Source organism: Drosophila sulfurigaster, chromosome 2L (assembly GCF_023558435.1).
Source record: "Drosophila sulfurigaster albostrigata strain 15112-1811.04 chromosome 2L, ASM2355843v2, whole genome shotgun sequence".
NCBI lineage: Eukaryota > Metazoa > Arthropoda > Insecta > Diptera > Drosophilidae > Drosophila > Drosophila sulfurigaster.
In genome coordinates this window covers 13,476,489-13,491,139 of record NC_084881.1, presented here as the reverse complement: position 1 = coordinate 13,491,139, position 14,651 = coordinate 13,476,489, and the positions used below count along the sequence as shown (strand labels likewise).

General features: G+C 44.6%; 4 protein-coding genes across 4 annotated transcripts; 3 read left to right on the top strand and 1 right to left on the bottom strand.

Moving 5' to 3' along the window:
* Nucleotides 1-1,217: 1,217 nt before the first annotated feature.
* LOC133850293 (collagen alpha-1(IV) chain) lies at nucleotides 1,218-8,488 on the top strand. The gene is given in 11 exon segments (XM_062286349.1): nucleotides 1,218-1,359; nucleotides 1,715-1,810; nucleotides 2,235-2,283; nucleotides 2,352-3,308; nucleotides 3,371-3,517; nucleotides 3,519-3,722; nucleotides 3,724-3,869; nucleotides 3,931-5,381; nucleotides 5,448-6,416; nucleotides 6,476-7,620; nucleotides 7,684-8,488. Coding segments are annotated over 10 exon segments (5,352 nt in total). The 5' UTR covers nucleotides 1,218-1,359; nucleotides 1,715-1,787; the 3' UTR covers nucleotides 7,945-8,488.
* Nucleotides 8,489-9,224: 736 nt separating this feature from the next.
* Nucleotides 9,225-10,340, top strand: LOC133845161 (zinc finger protein 853). Its single transcript, XM_062279532.1, has one exon. The coding sequence runs from the start codon at nucleotides 9,555-9,557 to the stop codon at nucleotides 10,263-10,265; it is 711 nt and encodes a 236-aa protein (XP_062135516.1). The 5' UTR covers nucleotides 9,225-9,554; the 3' UTR covers nucleotides 10,266-10,340.
* LOC133845151 (SPRY domain-containing SOCS box protein 3) lies at nucleotides 10,294-11,854 on the top strand. The gene is made up of 4 exons (XM_062279523.1): nucleotides 10,294-10,842; nucleotides 10,912-11,069; nucleotides 11,287-11,505; nucleotides 11,631-11,854. The coding sequence occupies exons 1-4, from the start codon at nucleotides 10,389-10,391 to the stop codon at nucleotides 11,667-11,669; spliced, it is 870 nt and encodes a 289-aa protein (XP_062135507.1). The 5' UTR covers nucleotides 10,294-10,388; the 3' UTR covers nucleotides 11,670-11,854.
* Nucleotides 11,855-12,540: 686 nt separating this feature from the next.
* LOC133845123 (reticulocalbin-2) lies at nucleotides 12,541-14,621 on the bottom strand. The gene is made up of 5 exons (XM_062279492.1): nucleotides 14,449-14,621; nucleotides 13,893-14,346; nucleotides 13,475-13,622; nucleotides 12,887-13,343; nucleotides 12,541-12,821 (listed from the first exon to the last, which is right to left on the bottom strand). The coding sequence occupies exons 2-5, from the start codon at nucleotides 14,104-14,106 to the stop codon at nucleotides 12,621-12,623; spliced, it is 1,020 nt and encodes a 339-aa protein (XP_062135476.1). The 5' UTR covers nucleotides 14,107-14,346; nucleotides 14,449-14,621; the 3' UTR covers nucleotides 12,541-12,620.
* Nucleotides 14,622-14,651: the final 30 nt, after the last annotated feature.

The window sequence follows — 14,651 nt, the reverse complement described above, 5'->3', positions numbered from 1 at the left end:
TCATAATATTAATATTTTCAAGATACTATTTGCTGTTACTCTTAGATGATTTTCAAATACTTAAAACCTAAATCGTTTATTTTGCAATATAAGTTCTTTTTACTTGTTGATCAATTTTTAAGTATTCTATGTTGATATGATGAAATATCTTTAAACTATGATCCTTACATTTTAGTTTCTAAGAATTTTATAAAATATTTGTAAAAATCTTTACATGCGCTCTGCACTTAAAACAATATTTGAATCAAGAATATTGCGACTGCCTCAAGCCTTATCACACTTTTTCAAAATTAGTTGGCATTTTACCTTGACTTAAAAATGCCACCATAAATTCGGAAATTTTAAGTGAAACTGATTTGTATAACCCAATTTGTATACAACAAAATATTTTGTCAAATAAAACTTTAAGCTGGTAAAATTCATCAGCCATCCACCAATAACAATTATTGAAAATAAAAAAACTTATTACAAAATGGCATTAAAAACTATTGAAAATCCAATGAATAATCAAAATAATAAGCTTTTTGAGTAGATAAAGGTTAATTAAATTGAGTTTGTGTAATAACAATAGTCTGATTAAGTTAAGTTACGTAAATTATGATTTCTTTAAGTGTAGGAAATAGAACGTGCAATTTAGCACAGAAGTCAGGCCAGGCCAGGCCAGACCGGATCGAGCCCTATCGGCACACAATAACGGAACTCATGTGCCCGATCTTAGAATTGGGCTATCAGCGTAAAGCTGTGTAAGAATGTAGCAGAGGTAATCAAGGGGGAAGTAAAGGCATTGAATCTGGTATACAGCATAAGGCACATGGTACTATTGGGCATACTGCAAGGCATATCCAAAGATTTCAACTACGGTTTGAATAACCATATCGCCCTCAACAACAACAATAACAACAGCAAACAGCAACTACAAAAGCAGCTTGGTTTAGTCTTGCTACTTATATTGCTACATTGTTGTACACCCCATCCGCCCCAAAGCACACACACGCACACAAACGTACATTCCTAGCATCGACACGGATAGTGTACATGTGCCGAACGATGATCGCTGATCGTTGACATTCGGATCGGCTCGTCGGCTACGCGATTGAGGCAATCGTGCAGTCGGGCGATGGTTGGTTTTGGTTTTTGGATGGCTGGAGCTTATACTATAATTAGTCGTGTTCCGTCTTCTCGAGTAAGTAGGCTGGGTCTGCTGTCTGCGATTCAGTCTTTAGTCATTTAGTTCTCAGCTAACTGGCTGGCTGGCTGCTTAGCTGCTGTTGTGTGTTTCGCTCGTGTTCGCTGCGCCAGTGAATCGGTTGTGGTTTTTCAGTACGCTCCAGTCGATTCATAAAGCTAGATCACATTTCCGTAAGGAGCAACAGCAACAAATAAAATTACAATACTTCAAAAATATTCTAAGAAAAAGAAAATTGAAGAGCAAAATTTTGACAATAGTGATGTTATTCGCTATTTATTCACTCTTATAAATAAAATCAGCACTTTCAAAATTTTGTAACTTTGGCAAAATTTCATGAGTTGCCCCCAGTGATTTTCAAACTGTACAGTGCGTGCTGCTTGATCTTCAAATGAAATTCAAAACGCAAATGAATATCAAATAAAAATTCTATTGTTTTAATATTATGCTGAAATGCCCTTTTTTAATATTTCAATAAGAGTGAAACAAAAATTAAGTGCCTACTTTTCTGCCAACATTAAATTACAGGCCACCGACGGCAACATATTTTTAAGTCGACAAGGATCGCAATAATTATCTGAGCCAGCATTGTGCATAGGGCATGATGTTGCCCCACTGGAAGCGGTAAGTATAACAAAATAAAGTTACCAAACATAATTCTCAAAATTATGCTTAATTTTTAATTCGGAAATCACCAATGAAAAAACAGTGCCTTTTAACATGTCCAATGCTTCTCAAATATTAAATATCGCAAGTCTCTCTCTCACTTGTGCTGCTAATAAAAAGAGCGCGCTTTTGCTCTCTTATGCGACTCTCTTGACCCCGCGCTCACTCTCTTACACTCTCACGTATACACACACATACACACACGAGTCTCCATTAACGCGCATGCAAGATAAGAGACTTTATATTATCAGACAATTCACAGTGCGCACTACGATCCACCATAGTTTAGCGCTCTCATCCACATATGCTCCAAATATAACCGAATATTCTGCTGAATTTTCTCGAGTTATTATTTTAACTTTCTTTTCGTTTCATTACGTAGGCTGCTGTTCGCCGCTGTGATTGCTGGAGCGTTAGTTTCTACAAACGCTGTAAGTACCTTTTGAATTAATTTAAAAAAAATATTGGCTAGTTGATTTATCTTACATATACCCAATAGCAATTTTGGAAGAATCCTGGCGCCACTGGCTCGATCCAAGATTCAGTTCGGCACAATCCTAGAGAAGATCCCGGTAGAACATTTTCGATTGATGATAGTTATGATATCGTAGATTCGGCTGGTACACACCATAACGGTCAATTACCTAAGAACTGCACAAGTGGATATGCGGGATGTGTACCAAAATGCATAGCTGAGAAGGGTAACCGAGGTTTACCTGGTCCCGAAGGTCCTACCGGACCCAAGGGTCTCATGGGCTACAGTGGTCCCGACGGACCCCCCGGTGACAAAGGGCAAAAGGGTGATCCAGGTCCATTTGGAGCTCGTGGCGATAAGGGCGAGCATGGCTCACGTGGTATGCCCGGTTTGCCCGGTGTAGCTGGTGTTCAAGGTCCCGCTGGAAATCCTGGTTTCCCCGGTATTCCTGGTAAAGATGGCTGCGATGGCACTGAAGGTCTGAGCGGCTTGCAAGGTCTCAATGGCATGGCTGGTCCACGTGGTTACCCAGGCGGACCAGGTTTAAAGGGCGAGAAAGGAGAACCTGCCAAGGAGAATGGCGACTATGCTAAGGGTGAGAAAGGTGAGCCCGGTTTCGCAGGACGCTCGGGTTTCCCAGGACCTGAAGGTGAACGCGGCTTGAAGGGCGAACGCGGTGACACTGGTCCATTTGGTCCACCTGGACCTCGAGGAGATCGCGGTATCAAGGGTGAAAAAGGCAACGCGTGTTTCGCCACAGCTATGCCCGGCGAAAAGGGAGACAAAGGTGATAAGGGTGACCCAGCAATAAAGGTTCCTGCCACTGGAGGCCCAGAGACAGTTGTTGGACCAAAAGGTGACAAGGGTAGTAAGGGTGAAATCGGATATGCCGGTGAAAAGGGTGGTTTGGGCCCAGCAGGAGAGCCAGGACATGATGGTCAAAAGGGAGAAAAAGGCTTGCCGGGTGGCGCTGGCACTAGAGTAAGTATAGTGATGCACTGTCTTCTAAATTTGTAATCCTAATCATAACCATCATTCTGTAGGGTCGTCAAGGTAACTTTGGTCCACCAGGTCCTGCGGGACAGAAGGGTGATCGTGGAGAAACTGGCTTACATGGATTGCCTGGTCAGCCTGGTTTGAAGGGTGAACCTGGACGCGCTGGTTATGATGGTGAGCGAGGTTTGGTCGGTCCCCCCAGGTCCCCCCGGTGGCGGCCATGGACAACCAGGAGCTCCTGGTCCAAAAGGACCTCGTGGTTATACAGGACAGCCAGGTCCACAGGGCTTAAACGGTGTTAACGGTGCACCAGGACCTCAAGGTTATGTGGGAGCTAAAGGCGGTCCTGGTCTACCAGGACATGCTGGTAATGAAGGTCCTGCAGGACAAAAGGGTGAAAAAAGGTATAGCTGGACGCGTAGGACCACAAGGTCCAATCGGTCCAACTGGACACAATGGTCCTCCAGGACCCGAAGGACAAAAGGGAGAGCACGGAACGCCTGGCTATGGTATCCAAGGCCCCAAAGGAAACGATGGACTTAATGGGTAAGCGCTACCTTATTTCTCACATTCGCTTTTTGCATTTAATATATTCTTCCATTAAAAGCGCCGACGGCCTTAAAGGCGCAAAAGGAGAACGCGGATATAAGGGTAGTGCTGGCGCACCTGGCGATTCCAAATTAGGTAGACCCGGTACTCCTGGTCAGGCTGGTATTCCCGGACCTCAAGGTGATGCCGGTCGTCCTGGTATTCCCGGTGATAAGGGTGTTATGGGTCCTAAGGGAGAAATCGGCGGCAAATGTTCTTTATGCCCACCTGGGTTAAAGGGAGACAAGGGTGACCGTGGTGGAAACGGCATTCCTGGAAATCCAGGCGCTCGGGGTCCTCCTGGTGAACGTGGCTACCCTGGAGAACATGGTGATGATGGAATTATTGGACAGATGGGACCCCCTGGCGAGAAAGGACAGGATGGCTCTCCCGGCGCCCCTGGTGCTGATGGTCCTCCCGGAAAATCGGCATTTGTAGACATGAGCCTAATTGTAACCGAAAAGGGTCAGAAAGGAGAGTCTGGATATCCCGGTGCGGCAGGTGTAAAGGGCGAACGCGGTGACGCAGGTAGTCCCGGTTTCCCAGGACAAAAAGGAGAAATAGGAATAAAGGGAGACAAAGGATACGTCGGTCAACCCGGCACGGATGGTGCGCCAGGCAGTCCTGGACGTCCTGGTGCCGATGGTTTCCCCGGCATAAGCATTAAAGGAGAACCGGGACGACCTGGATTCGATGGAATTAAAGGTGACAAGGGATCATCTGGATATCTTGGTCAAAAGGGCGAGCCCGGAACGTGCGCAGCGGACGAACTAAAGGCTCCATTAAAGGGCGACAAAGGAGAGCGTGGTGCCACCGGAATGCCTGGTAACAATGGACCAATGGGACAAAAGGGTGACCTCGGTATTCGTGGTGAAATAGGTGCTACTGGTCCTCAGGGCCCTCCTGGATTGGTAGGACCTCGTGGCATAACTGGACCCCGTGGTGAGAAAGGAAATCCCGGTCAGTTTGGTGCTCCCGGTAACGATGGCAAAGATGGAGTTCGTGGTCCACCTGGACGTTTTGGCGAGCGTGGACAAAAGGGAGAGCAGGGCTACACCGTTGCAGGACCCCCTGGACCTCAGGGCCGTGACGGTTTGCCAGGCGAAAAGGGAGATCAAGGTTTAGTTGGAGCTCCTGGTTTTCTTGGTCCTGATGGCAGTCCTGGTTACCCCGGTGACAAAGGTGACTCTGGCTTCCCCGGCCAACCTGGTGGAACTGGCTCAGTTGGCGAGAAGGGTGAGCCTGGCCCAATCGGTCCTGAAGGTCGTCCTGGACCTCCAGGCACTCCAGGTATTGATGGCGTACGAGGTCGTGACGGTGCCAAGGGTGAGCCTGGTAGTCCTGGTCTTGTTGGTATGCCTGGCAACAAGGGTGATCGTGGAGCACCCGGCAATGATGGACCCAAAGGATTCACAGGACCTGTTGGTGCTCCTGGCAAGCGAGGTCCTCCTGGTCTAGCTGGATTCTCCGGTAGGTTTTTTTTTTAAATTATTTTTAAAAAATCCACACCTACAAAATGTTTTGTCTTACTTATAGGTATTAAGGGAGATAAGGGTGATCGCGGATTAAGTGGCAACGATGGACCGACTGGAGCCAGAGGGCCTACCGGTCCACCTGGATTAATGGGTGTTAAGGGTGATACTGGACCACAGGGTCTGCCTGGACAGAATGGATTAGAAGGACTGAATGGCGAAAAGGGTGACCAAGGTTTGCCAGGTTTCGATGGAGCTCAGGGAGAACCAGGAGATGCGTCTGAGAAGGGACAAAAAGGTGAACCTGGTGCACCCGGTCTTCGTGGTCAAGATGGTCAGCCTGGAAGACAAGGTCTGGTTGGTGACAAGGGTTTGCCGGGCATTGCTGTACATGGACGCCCTGGCCCACAGGGCGAAAAGGGTGATGCCGGTCATGATGGTCAAGTTGGATATGATGGACGCCCTGGCGAGAAGGGCGACCGAGGTTTCCAAGGCGCACCTGGACCAAGGGGCGAGAAAGGATTGAACGGACAACCTGGACGTCCAGGAAGCCCTGGACTTGATGGCAAGCCCGGAGCACAAGGAGCTCCTGGACCTATTGGATATGCAGGACCAAAAGGAATCAAGGGCGATAGAGGACCAGCTGGTGAAAGCGGTTTGAAGGGTGATCAAGGTCTTCCAGGTCAACCCGGCTACCATGGACAACAAGGTATCAAGGGTGATAAGGGCGAGAAGGGTCCTCAAGGTCGCTCCGCTATCGTCGACGCCATAAAGGGAGAAAAGGGTATAGCCGGTATACCCGGCATGCATGGACAGCAAGGCCAAAAGGGAAGCAAGGGTGAAGCTGGTCAAATTGGATATAGTGGCGAGAAGGGCGATCGTGGTCTAACCGGACCTCCTGGTATTGCTGGATTGCCTGGCTTAGCCGGAGAAAAGGGAGAGATTGGTTTCCGAGGAGAGACTGGCTATCCCGGTCCTGTTATTAAGGGAGAAAAGGGATTGCCTGGACGTGCTGGCAAAAACGGACGTGAAGGTACAAATTCTCTCAGCATTAATTTAATATTATTGAACTCATATCGTATTTGTTTTTAGGTGCACCTGGATTGCCTGGCTTGAAGGGTGAGCCTGGTTTGCCCGGCTTACCGGGTAATGCCGGTCTTGTTGGTCTGCCCGGTCCCATCGGTCCAGTAGGACTTAAAGGAGAACGTGGTTTGCCTGGAGCCCCTGGTGTCGATGGCGCTGCAGGCTTGAATGGAGCCCAAGGTATAAAGGGAGAAATTGGTTACACTGGTCAGAAGGGTGAGCGTGGCGTTGCTGGTTTTGAAGGACAGAAGGGTGACAAAGGAGAGCAAGGTATTTCTGGTCCCCCTGGTCTCGCCGGATTGGTTGGTCTAAAGGGAGACATTGGTTTGCCGGGTATGGATGGACACCCTGGTCCAGCTGGAGCACCAGGCGAGAAAGGTTTCTCAGGTCCCAAGGGTCGTGATGGCCGCGACGGTTTGCCCGGACAGCGTGGTCAAAAGGGAGAGCCTGGCTTGGTTCCACCACCCGGACAGAAGGGCGAACCTGGTCATCCTGGCCGTGATGGACAAAAGGGCGATGTTGGCCTTCCTGGTGAACGTGGTCTCATCGGAATTCAAGGTGAACGCGGCGAGAAAGGTGAACGCGGCTTTATTGGTGTTACTGGCGCCGTTGGTCGACCTGGCATCAAAGGCGAGCGTGGTGAGCAAGGTGTAATAGGTTTGGAGGGTGCGGTCGGTCCCATTGGCTACAAGGGAGAGCCTGGTGCACCGTGTACCACTGCCCAAGATTATCTCACCGGTATTTTGGTCACACGTCATAGTCAGAGCGATCAAGTACCAAAGTGTGCAGCAGGACAAGTTGAATTATGGACCGGTTACTCTCTACTCTATGTTGATGGCAATGATTATGCGGCCAATCAAGATCTTGGCTCTCCCGGTTCCTGTGTACCGCGTTTCTCAACACTGCCCGTGATGTCGTGCGGACAGAACAACGTCTGCAACTATGCATCGCGCAATGATAAGAGCTTCTGGCTATCAACATCGGCACCGATACCGATGATGCCAGTAAATGATTTCGAGATCAGCAAATATATTTCACGTTGCGTCGTTTGTGAGGCGCCAGCCAATGTGATTGCTGTACACAGTCAGTCTTTGGCGATACCCAATTGTCCCAATGGCTGGGAAGGTCTTTGGATCGGCTACAGTTTCCTCATGGTAAGTGTAACCAGGCATGACAATTGATCAAATGAAAACAGCAATTTCTACTTTTATTTCCAGCACACGGCTGTTGGCAATGGTGGCGGTGGTCAAGCGCTGCAATCGCCCGGCTCCTGTTTGGAGGACTTCCGTGCCACTCCGTTCATTGAGTGCAATGGTGCAAAGGGACACTGCCATTTCTATGAGACCATGACCAGCTTCTGGATGGTCACGCTCGAGGAAAGCGAACAATTCCAGAGGCCCGAGCAACAAACCATCAAGGCCGGCAACTTGCTGACCCGTGTTTCCAGGTGTCAAGTCTGTGTGAAGAACTCCTCATAAGCGGATCATGCTCACATGCAATAATTTTAATCTAAATGTAATGCCTTAACTATACCAACGAAAAGAAAAACAACAACGTGCAAATATGACACATACACACACTCTTCACAAATACACACACACACACTGCTACCAAATTCCTTAAAATAACCAAACAATGAGAAAACTAAACCAAAACAAAAGGTCCGCTCCGATCCAAAGCGGAACTCGATGCCATTTTTGTATCTGCCATTTTATTGTTTGCCACAATGTTCTAAACAACAAATGTAAACTGCTTTTTAGTTACGTGTAAGTTAAGTAAATGATCAAATAATAAACTAGCCTGGTAATACGACAACAAAGGGGTTAAGCCACAACTCGTTCAAATAATACAATTCTGCGACTCTTTACGATCTTGTGTCCAGCTAGCCAGCTACATGGTTTCACTGTCTATAAACGAAAATTATTTTTAACCAGTGCTACTGCGAATACGAACACACATACACACACGTTTTTATGTTTATGACAAAAAAATGGTAAAAATAAAGAAAATTTTATAAATACATACATCGAACAAAAGGATCCTTTAATTTTGAAAGTTTAAAAAGCAAAACGTATTTGACATAATGAATCTCCAACAGCCTACCCTATTGTTGTTTACTCGATCGACTAAATTTCATAATTTTTCTTAAAAGTCGATTAAAAAATAAATAAATATCGAAATTTAACTGATAATCATAAGACTTTCTTTAAAACGCACTGGTTTAGACAATTTCTGATTAGCTTAGTGAAATCAGATTTGCGAAGCAAATATTGTTAAATGGAATTTATTAATATGCAAAGTCAATCCAAGATTTGTTTAAGCTAGTTGCTGGCGATGGGTGGGTACAAGGGTAGTTTGTGGTCAAAATAATTTTGTTAACAATGACGCCAACAGCCAGAAATCATGCAATATTCGAAATAGAGAATTACTCGTTTGTAATGTTCAGTGAAACTCACCACTTTGCTTTCAACTAGACACTTGTGCGCATGGTCGAGTGTAATGGTTAGGGGTTGGGGCTGAGGGCTGTGGGTTGTAGATTGGGGGTTGCTGATAAGCGGTGCGAAGAGCAGAGCAGAGGGTGGCATGCGATGCGATACGATACCATACCATATGATAATGATATGTCTAAACGCACACACACATAATTCCAATTGGTGGTGGAAAAGAAGATATGAAAACGACTCTCGTTCCAGCTGTGTGTGTTGTTCACAAAAATAGGGGTAGATTTTTGGAATTCAAATTGGAAGAAAAAATAAAAGAGTCGAGCAGAATAAATCGAGATATTGGCGAGTGCAGAGCTGGCGAAGTGCGAAGTGCGAAGAGGTTTTAACACCATTCAATGGCAGTTACGACAAGTTGGGATTAAAGGTGACACTCCAAAAAAAGAAAAGAAAACTCGAGAAACCCAAGAGAAAAATGAGAAAAAATATACACCTAAAATGTGACAAGTGAAAGCAAGATACTAATTAGTCTAGCAGTCTGGCCGGAAGAGCAACCACTTGAGTGCAACCCCAGGCAGACTTACCCCCAGTCCAGACTTACCAGCACTCCAAGAAGCAACCTGGCGAGCAACCCCATTTCGTTCTATATGATTATCGTGCTGTTGTTACTATTCCAATCGCTGTGCCTCTACTGCCAACGTCTCGTGCTCCACATCCACGACAGATGCTTTCCGCGGAACGCACGTCTGATCCAGGAGGTGGCCGAAACCGTTGGCGATCGTAAGACCCTTCAGCACTTGGAGCACTTGGAATTGGAGCAGACCAAGCGTCGACAAAAGCGTCGCACACTGGAGTCCATTTTGCCATTGGGTGCCGGTGTCAATCTTGAAGCGTGTCGTTTCTGCGCCCACAGTCCACAAGGCTATTGTCGTCATCACTTCCATCTGCAGCTCTACAAGCAGCAACTGACAGGTAGCCAGGGGTACAACTCCGGCGAACAGGATTACAAACAGCAGCGCAGGATAAGGCGAGAACTGAAGCGCAGTCTGGAACAGCAGCAACAACAGCAACTGCAGTCGAGAAACAGCTATCGCTATCAGCACTATCAGAGTCCCAGTCGTAGCTCTGTAAGCAGTGGTTACGCATCACTTTCTCAGTCGGTGTCATTAGACGAGTTACAGCTGGAAGGGCAGGAGCAGGAACTGCACGAAGAACAGTTCGAAGAGGGCTTTGAGGAAGAACAATTCGAGCAGGTCGAGGAGCAGTTTGAAGAACAGCACGAACGACAAATTGAGGAGCATTTAGAGGTGCATTTCGAGGACCTTCGTCAGCCAGAGTTGATAACGAGCCATTTATAGAGTTGTTTCTCCCGATTGTGCATGAAGTAGGCGACATCAAGAGGTTAATCAATAAATTCACTGTGAATGCTTGACATTGTCAAAAGCCGTTGACGAACGATTCAACTCTTTGAAAATCGCACAATGTCTGATCTTGAAGTGGGACAACAATCACCTCCAATGCCAGCGCAGACACCACGTCAACGTCGACGCCAACAACAGCAGGCACGTCTTGAGCAGGCATCGATGGCTGGAGGCGATGGCCAGGAAAAAACGATATTGATGCGTTGCCCCTTGGTGAATGGAATCGAAGACAATTGGACATGGAGCAAACGCTTTCGGTCTAAAGAGGTTGTGCTCAGCGGTTCCAATTTACGTACTGTGCACTTCCATCCCAATTGGAGCAAAGGCACCGCCGGCATTCAGGGCAAACGACCGTTAAACAATGGTCGCTACTACTGGGAGCTGCATGTGTCGCAACGTGTCTTTGGCACCTCTATCATGTTTGGCATCGGCACCAGAAATTGTCGCCTACACGCCAATGCCTTTCGCAATATGCTTGGGGAAAACGAGCACGGCTGGGGATTGTCGCACAAAGGTAAAGCTAAATCATTTGAACGTTTATCAATAGTATGGAATTTAAGTAAATAATTTGAATTTACCTTAGGCGTACTTTGGCATAAGGGCGTTGCGCTGTTGTATACGAAACGCTTTCGTGAGAATCATCCCACACAAATTGGCGTGCTCTTTGATGGCATCGAGGGCACCTTGACCTACTACAAGGATGGCAAGTGCCTGGGCGTGGCCTTCAGAGGCTTGGACAAGGTGAGACAATCATACAACATTAAAACAAAAAGTGTACGATAATTTAGCTCATGCCCAAGGTAAACGAACTCGTTTAAAGAGCATGATAAACCTTAAATGGGCATAATCAGAAATAGAAAATAAATCTTAAATAGGGTATTTAAGTAATTAGTAATGAGTATAAATATTAATGAATCTCATAGAATGCAACTAAAGCTCAATACACTTGCATTTCCAGGTAGAAGAGCCGCTTTATCCCATCGTGTGCTCCACAGCGGCCAAGACGGAGATGACTCTGAAGTGTGCACGTCGTGAGTTTGTTAATCTTCAGGATCGTTGTCGCGCCGTGATAATGCGACGACTGCGAACTGCTGCTGATCTGGAGAAACTCAAGTTGCCGTTGCCAATTACTGAATATTTAGGCGAAGTGATTGATGATAAGGAGCCACTACGTCAGGTAGACAATTATGATATATTGTGCGATTTTTAAACAGGGTATCAGTTTCCATTTCTGATTCGATGCGACTCTTTGTCGAGGCAGAAATAGCAAGTACGCGTATGTAAATGTTTGTACATTTGTAGGTAAATGGTTACGAGATGTGCATGATGGATCTGAATTAAGCAGTTTGTAAGTTTGATGTCCCGTGAAACTGAGTTTTGTGCCATAGTTTTGAAGAGGGCAGCAATTGAAGTAGACGGAAAACGATTATAGCAATGATTTTCAATTGTAAATTTCAAGTATGCTACTGCTGTGTTTGAAATTGTATTTGTTCTTGCAAATGCATGATTATAATTATACCAATTGACTCACCGGGGTAACTCCCAACAAGTTGCCTCGTTTACATTTTCTTCGATTTTGTTTCGCATTTTATATATATGAATAGTTTTTTTTTTGTTGACAATTGTAGCTAAAATGTTTTGCGGTAATAGGCCAATTAGGTGCAATATTTGTGATATAAGACAGGAGAAGCAAGAATTGTGTGTGAAGCCAGAACACATCCATGGGTATAGCAAAGGAATACAACTTTTACGCATAATATACATAATAATATTCAATATAAGTACGCTATACAATAATACATAGTTTTAAGTATATAAATATATAATATGTATTTTGGTACGAGTGTGAAATCTAGTCAAAGAAAACACGTGTGGAATCCAAATTGTATAAAATTGGTAGACCATTAATCCGCTAATAGCATTAAATTGTAAAACTTGATTTTAGTTGCATTCTAGTCAAAAAGAAAAAATGTTGACCGATCTCAATTTAGCTATGTATAACATTTAAGCTCATACAATATTAATACAAAACAATTTACATGTAAGAACACAAACAGGTAAATAATTTAGTAAAAATTATTATTAAATACGTGTTCGTATGCTATGTTTTAATATTGCAGATTCTCTTTTTGGTGTCTATATAAATTAATACATACATACAATATAGTTTTTTGCTTATGATCAAGTGTGTGAAGAGCAGAAGAAATTGGCATGAATAAAACACATTTATACTAACTAAATGAATAAAATACAATTGCTCTAGCAAATGTATCGCGATATGTCCAATGGGAATTACAGCTCATCAGACAGATGATTAATGTTTTGCAAATGATCACCATAATCGGTTGCCTCGCTGCCCACGAATGTGTCATAGTTGTTGAGGATTTCCAAATACGATAACCGATCGTCGTGATCCTCATCCGTAGAGACAAATAAATGATCGACCTCATCGCTGGCAATCGCCGTATTGCTGGGCACAATCCAAGACAAAACCTGCAAAGACACAAGCGATGTTTATTACCTAAATTTTGTTTGAGGCAACAATAAAGGAGTTCTACCTCATTGCCCGTCAGCATGCCATCGCCGTTGATATCGTGATCCTTATCAAAGCGCTCCTTTTCCGTCACCAGCCATTCCTTGTCGTGATGCGCAGCCGCCTGGCCAACATACTCTTGAAAATCGATTTTGCCATCGTGATTGGTGTCCTTGTCCTGCATCGTATGCTCCAGCAAAATGGGCAACATTTGTGGATGCTCTTCGGGGTTTTGAAAATAAACATACTCCTCCATTGTGAGTACGCCATCCTTGTTGACATCGGCGGCATTGAACATTTCTTTATCCTGCTTAATCATATTCTGCTCATCTTCGTAGCTATCGAAATCAATTACTTCCTTTTTGAAGTCTTCATCTTCCATGGCATAGGTGTCCAGCAAGTACTCTTTCCAAGTAATTTTATCATCGCCATCCAAATCGATTTCCTCAAAACGATCTGCGGCCTCTTCCTCAGATAGTTTTCTGTTGAAAGTCGAGTACATTTAGTATTGTTTGAAATTGTGTAGATTGGAATTACAGTTACATGCAGACACAACCAAGCAAGGCAAGAGCGATGGGTTAAAGCTGCTGGGGGTTAATCAGACAACACTCACTTAAAAGACCTTAATATCCATGCTTTCAATTCGTGACGATCGATATACTCGTCCTTATTCAAATCCATCATGCGTATGAGAATGGCTAAACGTCTTTTGGACTCTTCCGGCGTTAGTGTGTCGAACTCCTGTGCTTCTTTTGTATTGCCTGCCGAAAAATTAAATCAAAATGCATTTAGAAACGTGTTCGAACAATGAAACGACAACGACGCATACATTAGAATCCAAAATATTAAATACAAAAGAAAAATGCGCAACATTTAAATGAAGAGTGAGGAAATCCCATAAAATACCATCATACAAACATACATATGTACTGCATGGATATAAAACAATGATATAAACAATATGTGGGGTCTATTAAAGTGGATGCTAAAAACAACTTGTGAGTCAGCTAGCAGCCTTCTTTACAACCTACCTATAATCGCCTCATGATCAAACTCCACATTATGCTCGCCATGCTCGCCATGATGGTGCGCATCGCGCGGCACATAGACACCATCCTTAATACGTTCCTTGCTTGTGTGCTTCTCATGCTTGTGGGGACTCGCCACAGCTCCATGGGTGGGCATTGGTCCAACGGCAGCCAGTATGGCCAGCGTCAATACAACCATTGGCCACAGCGTCATCATGATGAATATTTTGAAGGTTTGTTTATATACAAAATATACGCTCCGCTAGCGTCGTCTGCGTTTGATCGTCAGGCACACACTGAGAGTTTTTTGTGCGTTTCTTTGGCAGCCTTTGTAATTTTCTTTTTTTGCTTTAGAAACTCACGCACACCACTTGAACTTTTAGCCGCCGGCGACACACGTAATAGTCCCAAAAAATTTGTTGAACTCTATTGAACCCAGTCGATGGATTTGCGTAACCTGAAATATACAAATATGTATATATAAATATATATACACACATACATATGTAAATTGTTTGGTTCTAATTCATCTTCATTCAAAATTGATGTTTTCACTCACCAGCTGTTTAGGACGCGCTCACAAATTAGCCATTTAAACGTTATGTTTAACAATGTCTCACGATTTGTTCACTTTTTAACACCTGCTGAAGAGTTCCATAAATTATATTACTAATTAATTTAACTAATAATCACAAATTTAAATATTATTATTTGCGTAAAAGTGGCTGGTGACAACAATCGCAGCATCTTTTCTGCGCTATC